The 19,029-nt window shown below is 42.5% G+C and overlaps 1 protein-coding gene across 5 annotated transcripts in view; it reads right to left on the reverse strand.

Annotated features, from left to right (window-relative positions):
- The window catches only part of LOC137412485 (SLIT and NTRK-like protein 2), a 267,036-nt gene that overhangs the window by 116,823 nt on the left and 131,184 nt on the right, over nucleotides 1-19,029 (reverse strand). For 4 of the 5 annotated variants that reach the window (XM_078784342.1, XM_078784338.1, XM_078784339.1 and 1 more), the window contains one exon: nucleotides 9,295-9,430. The exons of the other annotated variant lie outside the window; for it this stretch is intronic. In XM_078784342.1, coding sequence (XP_078640468.1) covers nucleotides 9,295-9,382 — 88 coding nt within the window. In that variant the 5' untranslated portion in view covers nucleotides 9,383-9,430. The remainder of the gene's footprint in view (nucleotides 1-9,294; nucleotides 9,431-19,029) is intronic. 5 annotated transcript variants of the gene reach the window in all.

The raw sequence follows: 19,029 nt of genomic DNA on the forward strand, positions 1-19,029 counted from the left end.
TTGTCGCCACCATCATTAACAATAGTTACATTCAGCTTTCTGTTGTAATAGAAAGGACCTCCTTTCAAAAGCATTTGTTGACAAACGATAACATTCCACACTTTTCTTTCTTGCATCGAGGCTCATAAAAGAGCAGAACAACAGGGGGAAAAGGGTCAAGAGACACATGGTGGGGCAAAGGACAATAATAATGCATGGATGTACCACATCACAAGCTGAGGGGTTTCAGCTAATTAAATGGGGACAGGGTCTCAGTAGGAGTATTAAAACTCAAAGGCAGAAATGGGAAAGACCATGACATGGTGGTGGACAGCAGACTTGACAACCTAGAGGGGAAAACACAAGACGACAGACTCAGGAATGTCGGTTCCATATGCGAGAGAAGAGGAGGACGAATTAATGGCAGGAACAGTTAGTTTCGACTTTGGGATTGTAATAGGGTCACAGAGTTTCTGGTAGAACGGGTGTGACTTGGAGGGGCAGAAGCTCAGCAATGAGGTGAGCAGGAAGGAGGAGAATGTGTAGAATAGAAAAGCACTTCAAGGCCACAAACCTGCCAACAGTGGAAATAAGCCAACCCTGAGGCTCAGCCTGATGTCTCAAAAACGCCAGAATGTTTTGCTAAAAATACTCAGGTGCTGTTTGTTTGCCACAGTGAATCATCTGGGCTACTCATTCAGCCCTTGCAGCAAAAAATTATAAAAACAAAACAAAGATGTCATTTACACATTATGTGTGCAATATGGCAAGATTTTGAAACCCTTCCTTTACTATCCAGCCTTTGTTATTTTTCCTGCTTTCTTCTCATCAATAATTACTGTTTTCCTCGCATCATCACTTTTTGGTCAATGGAATCCCACACCTACCCCACCTCCCCCTTTATCCCCACCCTGACCCCTTAACCCACCATGCCAAATCCTTCCTGTGTATTTAATATGTACAGTGCCTTCAGAAAGTATTCACACCCCTTGACTTTTTCCACATTTTGTTGTTTTACAGCCTGAATTAAAATGGATTACATTGACATTTTGTGTCACTGATCTACACATAATACCCCATAATGTGAAAGTGGATTTTATTTCTTAGAAATTTTAATAAAGCAACTATAAATGAAATACAGAAATATCTAATTTACATAAGTATTCAACCTTCTGATTCAATACTTCGTAATAGCGCCTTTGGCAGCGATTACAGCTTCGAGTCTTCTTGCGTATGTCTGCATCAGCTTTGCACATCTGGACTTGGGGAAGGTCCATTCATTGCTCCCTCTATCCTTACAAGTCTCCCAGTCCCTGTTGCTGAAAATCATCCCCATAGCATGATGCTCCCACCACCATACTTCATGGTAGGGATGGTGTTAGATGGACGATGAGCTGTGCTTGGTTTCCGCCAGATGTAGCACTTTGCATTCAGGCCAAATAGTTCAATTTTCGTCTCATCAGACAACACAATATTTTGCCTCATACTCTGTTTTTCACTTGCGTTTTTGCAAACTCTAGGAATGCTGACATGTGCCATTTTCTCATGAGTAGCTTCTGTCTGGCCACTCTCCCATAAAGCCTAGATTTGTGAAGTGCTGCAGAGACTGTTGTCCTTCCATTGGAACAATGAGAAGCTGCATGGGTCTTCAAAATATTATTATGACGCTTTATCAAACTTGCATGAGAGATAATAGGGAATTGCAGTAAGGGGCAACTCGGAATCTTCTACTGAAAGCTAAATTCTAGAGAAGATCAAAATGGTGATAAGTGAGTACGAGAGATCATATTTGAGATGGTTTCGCCTATTTCAATATATTAGTGGGGTCACCCATGGGAATCCCACGGGCATGGAGGTGTATCGTTGCCATCGGTGCAGCCGTTTTTGCGGTACCCGGGACAAAAACGTTAGGCGGGAATCCAAACCTGAAAATGCTGGAGCACAAAGCTGAAATTGGAAAAACAATATAGCCTATTTTACTCCAGGGGGTCGCAAGATTACCCACCCAAAATGTTGTTGCGATCGGTTCAGCCGTTTTGTGGTACCTGGGAACGGACAGACGGACAGACAGACAGACGGACGGACATTTGGTGAATTATAGTAAGAAAAGGAGATGATCCTGCAGGAGATAAAATAAGCATTTGAGAAGTTTGTAAAAATAAGAAATTTGAGAATAATAAGAAATTTGAGAAGATCTCGCGAGATCACGGCGAGGTCACGTCTTTTCGAAGCTGTTCCATGCGCTCACGCTTTCGAAGCTAAGCGATCTTTCACAATTGTGTTTTTGTCGAGACTGTATCTATCTTTCGGTGTATGTACCTAAAGTGTATCTTTTGGAAAATTTTCGGTGCTAATTTTTCGTACATGTATACACAATCGTCGGTGAATGCGTATCGAGTATTCTGAGGCCTAGTACTCATAGGCTTAGGTTACCGTACCGTCTCTGACCTTGTGGTTTTGTTTTTCTCTCAGCGATTCGTCTAATGCGCTGCAATTATTTTCGTTGTCTGTTTCGTCCCAGTCATTCACCCCATTCCTCCTTGTTTAATATCTCTAAAAAAAAAAACCCAAAAAAATATTTCCTTTTCAGGGCTTATTCGTTTATTTGTTCGTTCATTCTTCGTTCACGTTGTTCGCGATCACGTGGTTAGAACTGTATAATCTCTCCCCTGAACAACTATTTTCTCTCATATATTATAACACCCTTTTCTTCTTTTCCTACAAAAGGATGCTTTCGTCTTGCTCACCAAATCTATTCATTCCAAAAAATATATATAATACCATCTCTTACAGTTCCTCCTTTCTACATTCCCTAAACTATCCAGAACTCCACCCCTCCTTCAGCAACCTCAAACGTATTTTTGACTCGAAGGTCTCAAACTCATTTTGCAAAAAATGTTCGTTTCCCATGAATCGTACACTTTTCAAAATCCAATCTCACCCCTCCCCTCCTAAACTCCCCCCACACCCCTCCCCTCCGAGACTCTCCCTCGCTCCTCCCCTCCTAGACTCCCCTCTCACCCCTCCTCAAAGCATCCTCCCTGCTTCTTCCCCCTTCCAACTTTCACCTTCATCTCCCCCAACCTTCTGCCTCGCTCTTCCCCCTCCTCAAATAACACCTCACTGTGCCTCACCTAATCTCCATCAAACCTTTTGTCTGCCCCATTCTTCCCTTTCTCCAAGCTATTCTGAAATCTCTGAAATCTCTGACACACCTTCAACAGCTCTCCCTACCTCTTCCTCCTCTTCCACATCTTACCCTACCCCTCCCCCCCCTGTTCTGTACCCGAGGCTCCCCCTTCCTCTTCATTAACGGTATGGACCTCAAACATCCGGGGCCTTCGCTCAAACTTGACTGATCTCTCCATACAGGTTGCTTCTGACAAACCAGATGTGATCTGCTTAACAGAAACTTTCCTCCTTCATGATGTCTCTGATGCCTTGGTATCTCTCCCAGGTTACTCCCTCCTCCGGTATGATAGACCTGAGCCTCGTCCTGGAGGTGGGGTTGCTATCTTTATAAAAAAAACTCTCTTCCTCACTCGCCCTCCACTGTCCTCTCTCCACCTCACCCCCAGGAATACCTTTGGCTACGGCTTCCCCTTCGCTCCCACCTTTTGTTCATATGTGTGTTGTACCGTCCACCAAACAGTGATGACTCCATCTACATCTCGCTGTCTGATAATATGGACCAACTTCTATCTACCCATCCCAACTCTCTCTTCCTCATATGTGGTGATTTCAATTGTCACCATGCCAGTTGGCTGGGTGTGGGTACCTCTCTCACCAGCCATGGCTCTTCAGCAAAGGACTTCTGCGACTCACTGGGACTGACACAATCTGTCAATTTCCCGACCCGGATCTCAGTCAACGGAGCATCTTCTCTTCTGGATTTGGTTATGACTAACTTCCCTGAAAATGTCTGCTGCTCTTCTTCTGCTCCAATCGGCTCATCTGATCATGTGCTTGTCAAAGTGGACATCTCTCTGACCATTCTCAGAGAGCCTCCTCAGCGTCGACGAGTCTGGCATTTCACTCAGGCCAACTGGCACGGTCTTCAAGCAGCCATCAATCATCTGGACTGGTCTCCCATCTCTACCGCCTCTGACATCAACTCATCCTGGGAATTCTTTCAAAGTAAATTGCTGTCTCTCATGCACAGATTTATCCCATCTCGTCTTCAGTTGTCATACCCTTCCTCCCGTCCATGGTACACGGAATCTTGTGGTGAGGCTGTTGCACTGAAACAACTTGCTTTCGTCTCCTGGAAAGCAAATCCAACGGAAGGAAATCTCATTTCCTTTCACAAAGCCCGAAACAAGTGTGTGTCCACCCTCAGGAGAGCCAGGAAACAATATCTCACCGTTCTCAAGCCCGAACTCTCTTATCTGTCTCCCTCTTCCAAATCCTGGTGGCGTCTGGTCAAATCCGTTTCTGGTGTTTGTTCCCCCTCCATCCCCTCCCTCACCTCAAACGGCTTAACGGCTGACTCCGCACGTGAAAAAGCTGAATGCCTCAACTCTGTGTTTGCCTCCAAATCTTGTGTCCCAAACCCATCCCTCTCTGTCCCCACCGTACTCAGTCGTACCCAGCTCCTCCTGGACTCTGTGTCCTTTCCTCCTGACAAGGTGGAAAAGTTTCTGTCAACCCTCGACTCTGATTCTGCAACTGGTCCTGACGGCATCAGCCCACGGGTCCTAAAATCATGTTCTTCCGCTCTTTCACTCCCTCTTTCCGTTCTCTTCGCCCTCTCTTTTGCTCAAGGTCATCTGCCATCTGCTTGGAAATCAGCCAACATCACCGCTTTGCACAAAAAAGGTGCAAAAACAGATCCTTGCAACTACAGACCAATCAGCCTTCTCCCAATTATCAGCAAAGTCATGGAATCCATCATTGCTTCAGATATGAAATCTTTCCTCTTCTCCAATGGCTTGATCTCTGATCATCAATTTGGTTTCAGACCTGGTCACTCTACTCTGGACATGCTGCTTCTGCTTTCTCAACAATGGATGGAGGTCCTCAACACCAAACAGGAAATTAGAGCTGTCTCCCTTGACATTTCACGTGCCTTTGATACGGTCTGGCACCCCGCTCTGCTCACCAAACCCTCCTCCTTTGGTATCCATGGAAATCTCCACGCATGGCTGGCGGACTTCCTCTCTGGTCGTAGTCAACGTGTGGCCCTGAATGGGTTTCTCTCATCTCCTCTTCCTGTTCAGGCTGGAGTTCCCCAAGGTAGTGTTCTGGGCCCTGTGCTTTTTCTGGTCTTCATCAATGATGTCTCTGACTCTCTTGAAAATCCTCTCTATCTCTTTGCTGACGACTCTACTCTCTGTCGCTCCATTCCTCATCCCTCAGATCGGCAGTCTGCAGCCTCCTCACTCTCTGCAGACCTGGACAAAATCACAGACTGGGCAAACAAATGGAACATGTCTTTCAATCCTGATAAATCTCACACTCTTACGATGTCTCTCCGAAAAGACCGAATGGAAAACCCTCCCATCCACTTTCTGAATAATCCTCTCCAAGAAGTTCTGTCACTCAAGCTTTTGGGTCTCACTATTTGCCATGATCTTTCCTGGGAAAACCACATTTCAAATCTGGCCTCCAAAGCCAGTCGCCGACTGGGCATCCTCCGTCGTGCGAAGTCCTTCCTTGGCACACCTGAGCTCCTCACCACATGCAAGGCTTTCATCCGCAGCTCTATGGAATACTGCTCTCCCCTCTGGTCTGGTGCTCCTGCCTCACACCTAGCTCGTCTTCACGCTGTTGAAACCAAAGCGTTCAGAATCATTGGAATCTCCGGCGATGAAGCTAACTTCAAGGGCCTTTCACTCACTCACCGCATTCAGGTTGGTGGTCTTTCCGTCTTCTACCGACTCCTCTCTGGCCTTGCCCCCCCAGCTCTCTCTGGGCTCTGTCCCCCAAATATTCCTACAGGTCGCACAAGATCTGCCTGCAACCCTCTTATGGTTAAACTGCCAAAATCAAGACTTTCTGCTCACCTTCACTCCTTCATTCCTCTTTTCTCCGGCCTCTGGAACAAACTCCCTCACTCTCTTCAATCCCACTCCACCCTCCAGGTCTTTAAAACAGCTGTTCACCACCATCTCTTATCCTCCCCCATCCAAAACCTTGATCTTTTCTACCCCCGATAATTTCGGTCCCCTTGTGTTTTATACCTCTCCCCCCCCCCCCCTTCCCACGCCTCCTGCCCCTAAGCCCTCTCCCTCCCACACTTCTCCCTGCTCTCAAATGTTGTGGTTGTGTGCTTCCCCTTCTCTCCCCATCTTGTCTTCCGCTCCCTCTTTTTGTGAGTTTTGTTTGTCTGGTTGATTTGTTTGTGAAATAAATGTTAGCTCTTTCACGAGCCTCGATTCAGTATACAAAAAAAAAACAAACAAAAAAAAAAACAGAAGCAATGAAGCGGTTGAAAAACAGGAGCTTACCTGATTGATGTTGGGCAACTTATATATACTAGGGCATGCCCGTACGTGGGTGCAATGCCCGTACGTGGGTACGTGGGTACGTGGGTGCGAGTACGGTGACAATCCCCCCCCCCTCTATTTACATGAAATGGTTTGGTCCATGAAATGTTTTGGTCCATTCGCAACGCCAAAGCGAACGGCGAACGGCTTGCGAGTACAGTGACAATCCCCCCCCTCTATTTACATGAAATGGTTTGGTCCATTCGCAACGACCACAGAACCCCCCCCCCCCCTCTATTTACATGAAATGGTTTGGTCCATTCGCAACGCCAAAGCGAACGGCGAACGGCTAAATCGCCATAGCTCGGTAACTACTTGTCCGATTAATATGAAACCTTGAAAAGGCACATCCTCGGGTCCCCAGCAATATACCTGGCAAGTTTAAAGTATATCGGACCCGTGGTTGTCGAGAAACAGCGGTCACAAACAAACATACACACACACAGAGATTAGTGGAATTATAGATAGACTAGGGCATGCCCGTACTATATCTATATCTAAAATTATATCCCCCCCCCTCTATTTACATGAAATGGTTTGGTCCAAAGCAACAACGTGTTCCGTGATTGGCTGCGGGAAGTGAGGTCTTTGGCTGATGGGTGATTGGCTGCCGGAGGAAGGTCGTATATCGCAGTTACGATGAATCGCAAATTCGTTTTTATTAGTTTTAAAACATAGTTTAACGCCAACATAGCGCCAACATAGTTTGCAAACGTGAAATAAATGAATACGCTCTCAAATGTGCCATCCGAGGCAGAGTGTGTCCGCCACGTTCGGCACACGCGATAGCTCGCTGCTCTCTGATTGGTTGAATCGTTTTTTGGACATAGCTCGGTAAGTAATTGTCCGATTAATATGAAACCTTGAAAAGGCACATCCTCGGGTCCCCAGCAATATACCTGGCAAGTTTAAAGTATATCGGACCCGTGGTTGTCGAGAAACAGCGGTCACAGACAAACAAACGTACAGAGATTACTGGAATTATAGATAGACTAGGGCATTGCCCGTACTATATCTATATCTAAAATTATATCCCCCCCCTCTATTTACATGAAATGGTTTGGTCCAAAGCGAACGGCTTGCGAGTACGGTGACAATCCCCCCCCTCTATTTACATGCAATGGTTTGGTCCAAAGCGAACGGCTTCCGGAGTTTGGTAAAGAAATCGCCATCGCGTGCACAAACGCGCAGGAAAGCGAATGAATCGCAAATTCGGTTTTATTAGTTTTAAAACATAGTTTAACGCCAACATAGTTTGCAAACGTGAAATAAATGAATACGCTCTCAAATGTGCCATCCGAGGCAGAGTGTGTCCTCCACGTTCGGCACACGCGATCGTTCGCTGCTCTCTGATTGGTTGAATCGTTTTTTGGACATAGCTCGGTAAGTAATTGTCCGATTAATATGAAACCTTGAAAAGGCACATCCTCGGGTCCCCAGCAATATACCTGGCAAGTTAAAAGTATATCGGACCCGTGGTTGTCGAGAAACAGCGGTCACAGACAAACAGACGTACAAACGTACAGACGTACAGAGATTACTGGAATTATAGATAGATTAATGCAATAAATGACAAAATAGCAAAAGCAGCAGTTGATACAAAATAAGATTATAGTCATGACAATACCTAAAATAATTGTTAGAATGCCAAGCCGACCCTTTAATCTCTGGAAGAAGTTTCATAAATGTCAAAGGTTTTGGACCTCACATTAGAAGGCCTGAGCCTTGGAGGCTGCAAACATTGGCAAAGTAGTGATGCATAATCGATGAAAACTGCATTGTGAACCAGGAGAAGGATGCCCAGAAACCACGGCAAATTTGTTGTAGCAGGTACCTGATTTCCGGCCAAATTCCATTCCTACCCGAGCTAGCTCCACTTGATTGCCAGGCCTGGCCAGCTGGTTCGTGAAATGCTGACTTCACAAGAAGATGGGAATAATTGGGGCTATTAAAGGGGTGTTAAAGAGTAGTAGTAGTAGTAGTCGTAGTAGTAGTAGTAGTAGTAGTAGTAGTAGTAGTAGTAGTCGTCGCAGTAGTGGTAGTAGTGACCTGCTTTTGGAGGCCAGTTTAGGTATGTGGTCTCAAGATCAATTCTCATTGATGGTAGGGGTCATAATGTTGCAGAAAGTGAACTTTGGGAAAGGTTAATTATAAAAAGAAGAGTTTCCGAGAATATATTGGAGGAGGAGATGCTGAAAAAAAATTCCCATAATGTATGACTGATTGACATCAGATTTCAGTGGAAATGTCAAAGAGAACTTCATTAAGAGGGTGAAGAAAAATCAGCTCGGCATGAGTGCATATGTATAGCAAGCAGAAAGCATGGCGAGGGAGTCAGGTGCTGGAACATGGAAGATCTCGGAATATATACAGAACAACATGTGTGATTACATTAATTACATGTGAGAAACATGTGGAGGTGATACAGTAAATGTCATGGTACACAAAGATTTGTGTGTGTATTGCCAGTGTTTATGTATCACCAGTGTATGACCCATGACCTTTGCGAGGAGAAAGTACACAGCATGAGTCGAAAACCTCTCAGTCCGATACTATAATTTGTGAAAAACAATGTGTTCCATTGAGCATAACAAACCTGATAAGTAAATGCCAATTACTGAGAGATGCATCAAATATAGCTCGATAATGAAAACTATTATGAAAATAATGATAATATATATGAAAATGATGGTAATGATAGTGAAATCTTGCTTTTTAATGATTGTTTACAGACAATATCATGCCACAAACATATCAAATGAAGCCAACGAAAGCCTCACATGCATGAAGGCACAAAACGATGGAAGCCAAATCTAGTTGACCTCACCTGGGTGATTTCCCACCAGCCCGCCTTCGTCCTGCCCATCCTTGGCCCAAGCCATTGCCATTCCCAGGCCCAGCACAAGCACCAACATGGCAGCCAATGCCTAGCTCTCTGCCTGATGCTTTTCCTCCACCATTGCCTGTTGGAAAATATTCAGAATTTAAAGTTGCTCATTCTTTTTCCGCCGCGCCCCTGGGCATTGTAACCCTCGTTTGCATCTGATAGTTGTTGCCATAAACCACACTTATGTTATGGGCTCAGATAGTCTGTTCATAATACATGAGACAAATTTCTGATTTGAATATTACTTTCTTTGATAAAGTATGTTTTGCCTTACAATCAGCTCCAGGTATCAAACGCATGCACTGTTATACAGGTACTCCCAAAATACAAAATCTAAGGTTAAAGTTCAAGGATTATTGTGCGAATATTTAAATGTAAGACCAATGTTAAATTAAGGGCCATAAATTTATCACATACATGTATCCCCCTGACGCCATGTTTCAACCTGTATGCACCTTGTACACATCACCCCCCACTCCCTAAGGTTGCAAGATGGGGTCAAGGGGATTGTATGTCTACAAATTACGATTGTGATATACAGCATATTAACATTTTATTACTTGCAAAATCGAAGATTTTTCAAGTATATTGGTCGCTTCCGTTTGTGGTTCTGTCTGTTTGTCTGTCTGTTTGTCTGTCTGTTTGTCACCGGCCTACAGGTCACAATTCTAAACCGATCGTCACGAAACTTCACCACGTTGTATAAGTCGTCCCAATTGAGAAGCCTATTCATTTTGAGGTCAAAGGTCAAAGGTCATCTGGAGGTCAAATTTCTAAAATCGCCATTTTAAATCCGATTGACTTGAAAATTGAATAGCATTTGTATATCAAGTCACTAAATTGGGAAACATACTATTTTTGAGGTCAAAAGGTCAAAGGTCAACCTAAGGTCAAATTTTAAAAATCATAAATTTTCAACTAAAAAGCCGTCAATTCTCAACCGATTGACTTGGCAATTGAACAGCATTTGCATATCGAGTCACAAAATTGGGAAACATACTATTTTTTAGGTTAAAAGGTCAAAGGTCAACTCGAGGTCAAATTTTTAAAATCATCAATTTTCATCTAAAAAGCCGTCAATTCTCAACCGATTGACTCGAAAATTGAACAGCATTTGCACATTGAGTCACTAAATAGGGAAACCAACTATTTTTGAGGTCAAAAGATCAAAGGTCAACTCAAGGTCAACCTTCCAAAATCATCATTTTTCAACTGAAAAATTGTCACTTTTCTTCCTATTGACCCGAGCTTTGATCAAAATTGTCAATTTTAATCTTGCTGAAATGGACAATTTGCTGTATCAATTGAATTTTTTTTATTTTCTTGGGGAGGGGGGGGGGACGTATTTTGCAAGTATCGTGCTCCGCATGACGTCTTCTTGTTTGTATTTTTGTAATTTTAAATGTATATTTTCATATAATGGGAATATTAATACTTAAGAGAAGCTATCACATTTATTTAAATCCCTATCCTATTACCTTAATCGATAAATATGGCTGACAGGATAGCTTAGAAGTATCTCCACTCACATCTGAGCTGTCTAGCCTGGGCTTGCCTCTCAACCCATCTATAAACTGTCATCCAGGTATTTCACGGGGAGGGCAATTCATCAACGTGTGCACAGTGAATCAGGTAAGGCATTCAATGCATGTCTCGTCTGCTAGCATTAGCCGGTTGGAATTAAAAGACCCCACGGTGTCTTTCACGAAGAGAAGGCGAATTATCACCGGAACCTTGAACAAATTACAAATCCCTGCTCTAATGTGCAGGGACACTGCATGGTACAGCTTTGCCTCAATAATGAACAAATTAGGAATTGAATCTCCGTCCCTAACACGCATTCGCTCACACCAATCTCTCAATTCTCTCATCTTATACTCCTAAATACTGACACCGCACTTACAATTACAATCGGAGAAAAAAAAACATGCATGCTTCACTCGTCTTATTGACTAGACTGAGGTCAATTCATGTTCTTATCAGAATTGTATGAAAATAAATTGGCGATAAGACCAGGAAGCCAATACCTGTCTGTTGGCTGATGCAATATTTGCAAAATGGCATCATATTTAAATGGACTAGAAATTAGAAATGAGAGACACCACCAAAGAAGGCTGTAATTGTTTCTTGAGTGCAGAGGGACTTGCTACAAGACAAATTGCATCACAAGTGAAATTGAAGCATTCGACTGTGGCTTCAACAAAAGGGAAGAACACAAAAGAGAGGTTCCACAATTTCAGAAGATGTGTGTATTTCCAAGCCTGATGGACTGGTTAAGTTCATTGAAGGATGATTGCAAAACCATTGTATATGGAGTAATACCATATCCCAAGAGGTCACCGTTGACATACTACGAGTGTTTCAAGGACAACCATTAAACGGCATGAGCCCGACAGTTGGTTGAGGCAGAAATATGGACTTTGGCAAGGCTGCTAGTGATAACTCACCTACTCTTTGTCGATAGACACCATGGGATGTCTAATGTACACAAATGATCAATGCCAGCAGAAGGGTCACAAGCTGTCCATCAGACAGACGGAACACTCATTGATTCCACTCCCTGACTGTCAAGCACCAATACAACAGTTTATATTCAGGTTGAATGAATAGACAGTTCAAAGGCAATTGTGCATTACCTCTGACACTGTTGTGCTGGATACTTCAGAAGATGAACTGTTGAAGCACCTGTGCCTCAAGGATAGACCAGCATCATCAAGTCAACTGAAGCGGGCTTTGGAAGACCATACTTGGGTGAATGTAAGCAGCCCGACTATATTGTGGACAGTACAGATTATGTTGTGGACATATTAATAAGTACAGAATATGTTGTGGACAGGTATGTCATGCCCCTTAGGCCTCAAAATAAGCCGCTTCTTAAAAAAATCAAAATAATTGAGGCTGGCCCACCTGAAATGTGCTATGGAACAAGCAGATTAGCAGAATGTGGGACTCAAGATACATTCTCATAATCGAAAAAGTTTAACCTGTATGGCTGAGGCAGGCAGCTATGAGTCCAACAATGTATGGGAGAGGAATTTCATCTTAAGTGGTAATGTCCAACATGTTAAGGGTGTGTCTATCCAGCCATGGTATGGGCCATCTTTACCTTCGTCTGGCACTGCGAAGGTTTAGAACTACATCCAAGTCCTGGAAGATCAGTTAAAGCTTACAATATGGGATCACTTTGGAGGGGTTGGAATCTGAATGTCCCAACATAATTGTGCTCCAAACCACATGGCGAGTGCTATGACATTTAATTCAATATAAGTGAGAGCATTTTGTCATTTTATACTATTTTTGTTACAATGATGCATTTTTTCAACTTGATTGATGCACATTCTCGCTATTACGGTGAAAGACTACCGATATGATGCTGGCAGACGGAACATGTTTTGCCAGGAAACGACCCTCATCTCAACCCAATTGAGAATTTCTGGAGCAATGTTGGCAGAAAATATGTTGAAAAGGGGCCAAGAACATTGATTGAGCCTCATACCTCTTTGTTGTGGGTATGGATCGAAGGAATTGCAGTCAAATACATTCGTAATATCATCTCATTCATTCCCAGGTGCCAGGCTATCGAGGGTGGAGGTGAAATTGTCACAAATTAGTCATTGTTGTAAAGCTCGATTTATTTTCTGCAACCTTACAATGAATTGAGGCGAGTTTCGACAGGCCTATTCACCCTGCATATTCTCCAATGCTTGTATTATTGTGACTGCGAAATAATAATAACTGTATAATACATGAAGAATGAAAGGAATGTTCTTTTTACCTCCGCCACCAAAGGTGGATGGAGGTTTTGTTTTCACCCATCTGTCTGTTTGTCCGTTTGTCTGTCTGTTTGTGAACAAAGTATCTCAAAATGTTTTGGATGGATTCGGACGAAACTTGGCAGAGAGGTGGCGTATGTGACAACGACGAAATGATTACATTTTGGTGAACATCCGGATTCTGATCCGGGTACTATATTTTTTGTGATTCTTCACCAATGGGAGATGGGGCTAAAAACGATACATAGCAGAATATCTCAAAAAGTTGCGGATGGATTTGGACGAAACTTGTTTGACAGGTTGTGTGTGTGACAAGGACGATTCGATTCGATTTTGGTGAATATCTGAATATGGTTTCGGATTTGAGTTCTTTAATTTTTTAAGTAGTTCTTCACCATTGAGTGAAAAGGCTAAAACCAACAGATAGCAGCATATCTAAAAAAAAAAGTTGTGGATGGATGATTTTGATTAAATGTGATTCTGTATTGTGATTATCTGGTCTACCCTGGGATGCAAAACGTAGACTTTTCACCTGATGAAGGTATGCTCTCTACTGAGTGCCGATCTAGTCTGTGTCTGTTTTAGTTTCCCATCGAATCTCTCACCACTTTATAGGGCAGGATCCATCCTCCTGATTTAAAGTTCCTTGTAGGGGAACTCATGTTATTATTATCATTATTATTACTAGCAAAGTACCTGCCCTACGGGCGATCTTATTCCAAGCAGTGCAACACATTTTTCGGCCATCGGATATTTTCTGCTGACACAACAGCTTTGACTTAGATTTCTTGATGATTTCCTTTGGTAATATTGCTCTTTCTGATTTCTGTTCAAATTAGGTGGCCTTGGTTTTTGAGGGATCTCAATTTTCCAGAAAAAAAACAAAAAAACATCAACCATCACTCTAGCTAACAGTACCCGCAACCAACCCACACTTCCCTCTCCCCCCCCCCCCCCCCCTCCTCCTTCCGCTCCACCATTCCCGCTTCAACCGTCACCCTAGCTAACAAAACCCATGACCACACCACATCCCTCCCCCCACTCCACCTTCTCCCCCACAATCCCCTATCAACCATCACCACACCTAACAATACCCATAACAATCCTACACCCCTCTCCCCACTCCACCTTTTCCCCACAGTCCCCCATCAACCATCACCCTTGCTAACAATACCCATGACCACCTCACACCCCTCACCCCACTCCACCATCCCCTCACAATCCCCTATCAACTATCACCCTAGCTAACAATACCCACGACCACCCCACATGCCGCCCCCCCCCCCCCCCGCCTTCATCATCCCCAATCAGTATCGGAATTCGAGCTCACAATGCAGCGTTTCTCTATGTTCTGTCGCCGGCAGGATCACGGCGAGTTCACCATCTCGAAAATCGACATCTGAGGTTTTTTTCAGCACTTTGTGATTGGCAAATAAATCAATAAAATCCCTTTAAATTAGACCGTGATTATTGATTGCCAATGGTTTTTCAGAAGAAAAAAAATTGCGTTTGGGTTCCCCTTTAAGGGTCTTTTGGGTCCTCAGGATATTTTCAGTCTTTTGGGTCTTGAGGGTTTTCAGGGTCTTTTCAGTCTTTGGGGTCTTTTCAGTTCTTGGGGTCTTTTCATTATTTGGGTTTTTTGGGGGACTTCAACGATATTTTGGATATTTTGGGTCTTTGGGATCTTTTCAGTCTTTGGGGTATTTTGGTCTTCCAGATCTTTAAGGGTCTTTGTTGTATTTTGGGTCTTTGGAGTCAATTGGGTCTTTGGGTCTTTTTAACCTTTTGGGTCTTTAAGGGTCTTTGGGATATTTTTGTCTTTTCAGTATTTTCGGTCTTTGGGGTATTTTGGGTCTTTGGGATCTTTTGGGTCTTTAAGGGTCTTTGGAGTATTTTGGGTGTTCTGGGTTGTTAACGGTCTTTGAAATATTCTTGGTCTTTGGGGTCTTTTAGATCTTCGGGGTCTTTTGGGTCTTTGGTGTCCATTGGGTCTTTTCAGTCTTTTAGGTCTTCAGGGTCTTTTCAGTCTTTTTGGTCTTTGGGGTCTTTTGGTTCCTCTGGGTCTTTTGGGTACTCGGGAGGTGTGGGTGGGGGGTCTTTTGGGGGGGGTCTTTTGGCCCTCTGGGTACTTTAGGTTAAGTATTTCAGGTTACAATTGTGGGTGGCGTCAAGTCAGCTGTCCAACAAATGGGTGAAGAGTGAACATACATAAATAAACACTTGCTCCATTATATATAGATTAACAGCGTTAAATGTTGTTTTGTTTCCGGCAATAAAGCTGGCAAGGAAAGCGAAATCGGCTTCTGGGTTTAAATATAACGATGAGGAAATGAGGATGAGCCAATGAGGGGTTTCACTGTACTGTTTAAAAAAAAATAGAGGAGAAGCTCGGGCCCCTCAACGGACCCCGAGCCCCGAAGCAGTGAACCCCCCACCCCCAATTACCCCCTCCTGATGCCCCTGAGGATTACTAGCAGAGTATTCACGCTATGGGTGGTCTCCTTCTAAGCGTCCAGCATGTCATTCTGACACATCACTTTATTTGGGAGGTGTATAGGCAACAGACCGCTGCCTCAATCACTCTCAAAAATAAAAAATAAACCGTGTTACATATATGAAGCAAAAACATACACACTGCTTATGTGCATATATAACACGTGGTTATTTAGCTTGGATAATAACAATTGCACCACCCTCCCCACAATGGAAGAAAATGCCAAGGTGAGCAAAAAAAAAAAAATTCTTCAAAATTTGATGGAATTAAACGAAATGTGCACAGGCACAACTTAAGGGTGCCGTCATTAATCCCTGAAAGTTTCAGCTTTGTTGGTCAATCCTCTTGGAGGAATAGATGATATATACACACATAGTTTCCCTCCATTTATATATTAAAGGTTAAATGTCTCACGGTTCTGCATATCACATACATCACGGCAGGGTTTCAAGCCCAACCATTACGAAATTGTTGTTGGATTGTAGTTGTCTCCATTTAATCCGTTCATCACGGCACAGTTGTTGTTGCTGTTCTATTACCCTCGATCCTATGATTTCCCATATTATATCCCTCACCCAACCTTGAGGGTGTATCTGCTTGTCAAGAATAAATCTTCAAATTTCAGGAAGCCAGATTTACAGACTCATCTGAATGCTTTCCAGTTCTAAAGTGGGACCACATTTATATTAATGGGGGAACAAGTCCATAACCAGACAGCTCAGAGGTGCGTACACTACAAAATCCTGGCCAACCTCAGTCTAGAATGCCTACCTGTCTTACATTGAGGTCTCCCATCCAAGTACTAATTGTGTCTTAACTCTGCTTAACTTGAGATCTTTATGAGATCGGGTGCATTCATGTCAACAAGTTGTCAAGCAAAGATAAGGCCTCTTTTGTCTCACCAGGAGGTGAATTTGCTCAAAATATTTCTTCTTACTTTAGCTGTGTTAAGTAGTGGAAAGTTGCAAAAGCCAAGCAATCGTATCCTAAATGCATTCCCTTCATATGATCCCCTTTATAAGGGAAAGGTTTGCTCCTGGAAGCAGCATCGTGCTTGCGATTGGTTGCACAGTAGTCTGTCGAATTAAAATTCAGGCAGGACATGCCACCCAACGCTTATGCTAGCGAGTCACTCTACCGAAGCACAGCACATGCCAACCGGGATGAAAATGGGAAAAGGATCGGAAATTGCAAAATAAATTGGAACCAGCAAATAAATCATGAAAATTATACAGGAATATAAGCAGGAAATGTGTATTTTATGATTAAGGAGAAGGCCAGAAGAGATGGGACTATCAGAAATGAAAGTAAGAAGCGTGACAATCGAGTGAATTGTGGAATTAAGTGGCTGCTCACAAAGCTCAGAGTTGTTTGAGAAATTATAACCAGCACACAACCTTTCACCGCAGAGATAAGTGCAATTTTAGAAATAATGAATGCGCTGCTCACAACACCTTTGTGGGATTCTCACCATCTCTTGCTTCATATCTACATGTAGTGGAAGATGTTTCGAGAAACTGTATTTTTTACTGATCAATCAAATTATCCAGCAGTCAAATCAGCATAGACTTTTCATGAATGTGTCGTGAAGTCGCCAGAAAACAAACATGTCGTTTCTCTCGGGATGATGTATTGTTTTCCAGACCGGTAAACGTGCATCACATTTTCTGAACAGGTAACCAGCAAAGGAAAACAAAAAGGAAAGTGAAATTAACATCCTTGGCAATGTGCAGATAAAGTGGCCTCAGACAAATATGGACAGCATGCTGATTGACTTTATCCTTTTTTTTCTCTCTGTCTTAGGGTTGCAAAGGGTCGGAAACTTTCCGGCAATTTTGGAAACTTTCCATGGAAAGTTTCGGGAATTTTCAATGGGTTGGAAATTTTGGGAATTTTGCATTTTGTCTTAGAAATGGATAAATAATGTTATTTTTGTTCGAAAGCAACAACATTATTGTGTTCTATACTACTCTTCGCGTAAATAAAAGAGTTTTCACATGCTTTGTGGGCTGGCTAGAGCCTTCATATAGCTTAATTGGCTCAAATATAGGACATGTGCGAATGATGTACCACTATATACACAATGTATACAGGATAACATTTGTTTCAAATGATGATGTCATGACTGGTAATGTGAACTGCTCCCAAATTTACTTTGTGATTTGTCTGGAAAGTCTCTGTCTTAAAGAATATGAATGTGTCATTTTGGTACACGCCCTTCTCATCTATCATTTTGTAAGGTCTATAATTATTAGATACAGTCAGAGCCATGGAAATTCCCCCATCCAGTGAATAGTAATTTCAGAAAGTGGGATTTTCCATTTCTTGATTTTAAACCTCACTCCGTTCACTAAGTAGCTCCAAGGTTGAGTACAACTACAAGTTGGACATAAAGCTGCTGTATTTACCTTCAGAGCTGCTATTCCTATTGGCTGAGTTTACATAACATCTGCACTGTAGATGATTGCTGTTATTTCACCCTGGACATATAAAGTATGTATCCATTATACGTGTTCACAAGTTGTTCATTATGTCAACTTAATCTTTATTCAAGAATTTTTTTTTTTTTTTTTGTATACTGAATCGAGGCTCGTGAAAGCGCTAACATTTATTTCATAAACAAATCAACCAGACAAACAAAATATATAAAAAGAGGGAGCGGAAGACAAGATGGGGAGAGAAGGGGAAGCACACAAACACAACATTTGAGAGCAGGGAGTAGTGTGGGAGGGAGAGGGCTTGGGGGGACAAGGCGTGGGAAGGGGGGTAGGGGGGGGGGGGGAGAGGTATAAAACACTAACAATCTTGCTGCTAATTGCAAAACAAAACATATGCTCTTTAACTATTTAATATATATTAATGAATGCCAATAATTTTCCCTGGGTAATTTTCAAAGCAACATCTATTATTATTCTACTGACCAATCAAATTTTAACCTTGTTTGTGTGGGTGAACATTTTACCCAAACAGTTGAGATAAAAATGTTTGTAAGATAAAAACTTTCAAGAATAAGACTTCAAAATGTTTGTAACTTTTAACAAATGTGATTTTCAAGAATAAGATTTAATCACATGCGATATGTGGTATACTACTATTCCAGTGCTTGTTGACTCATGGGCATTATGTGTATTGTTTTTACACATGTCGTAAAAAAAAAGTGTAATGATATGTTCCACAGTTCAGTAAGTAATAAAAATGTTTAGATTACTTACAATCAGTGATTTTAGTGCTAAAACTATTGAAGCATGTTTCTTTTTTCTTAAAAAAACATTATTGAGTTCATCAGAGAACCTTAATCCAATATCCCTCATCTTTTTCTCACATCAAAATTTCAAATTGTGTGAAAATTCTCAAAGTTTCCGAAAGTTTCCGAAAATTCCCAATATTCCCGAAAAATTCCCAATATTC

The sequence above is a fragment of the Myxine glutinosa genome, chromosome 9 (assembly GCF_964187855.1).
Source record: "Myxine glutinosa chromosome 9, kmMyxGlut1.1, whole genome shotgun sequence".
Classification (NCBI taxonomy): Eukaryota; Metazoa; Chordata; class Myxini; order Myxiniformes; family Myxinidae; genus Myxine; species Myxine glutinosa.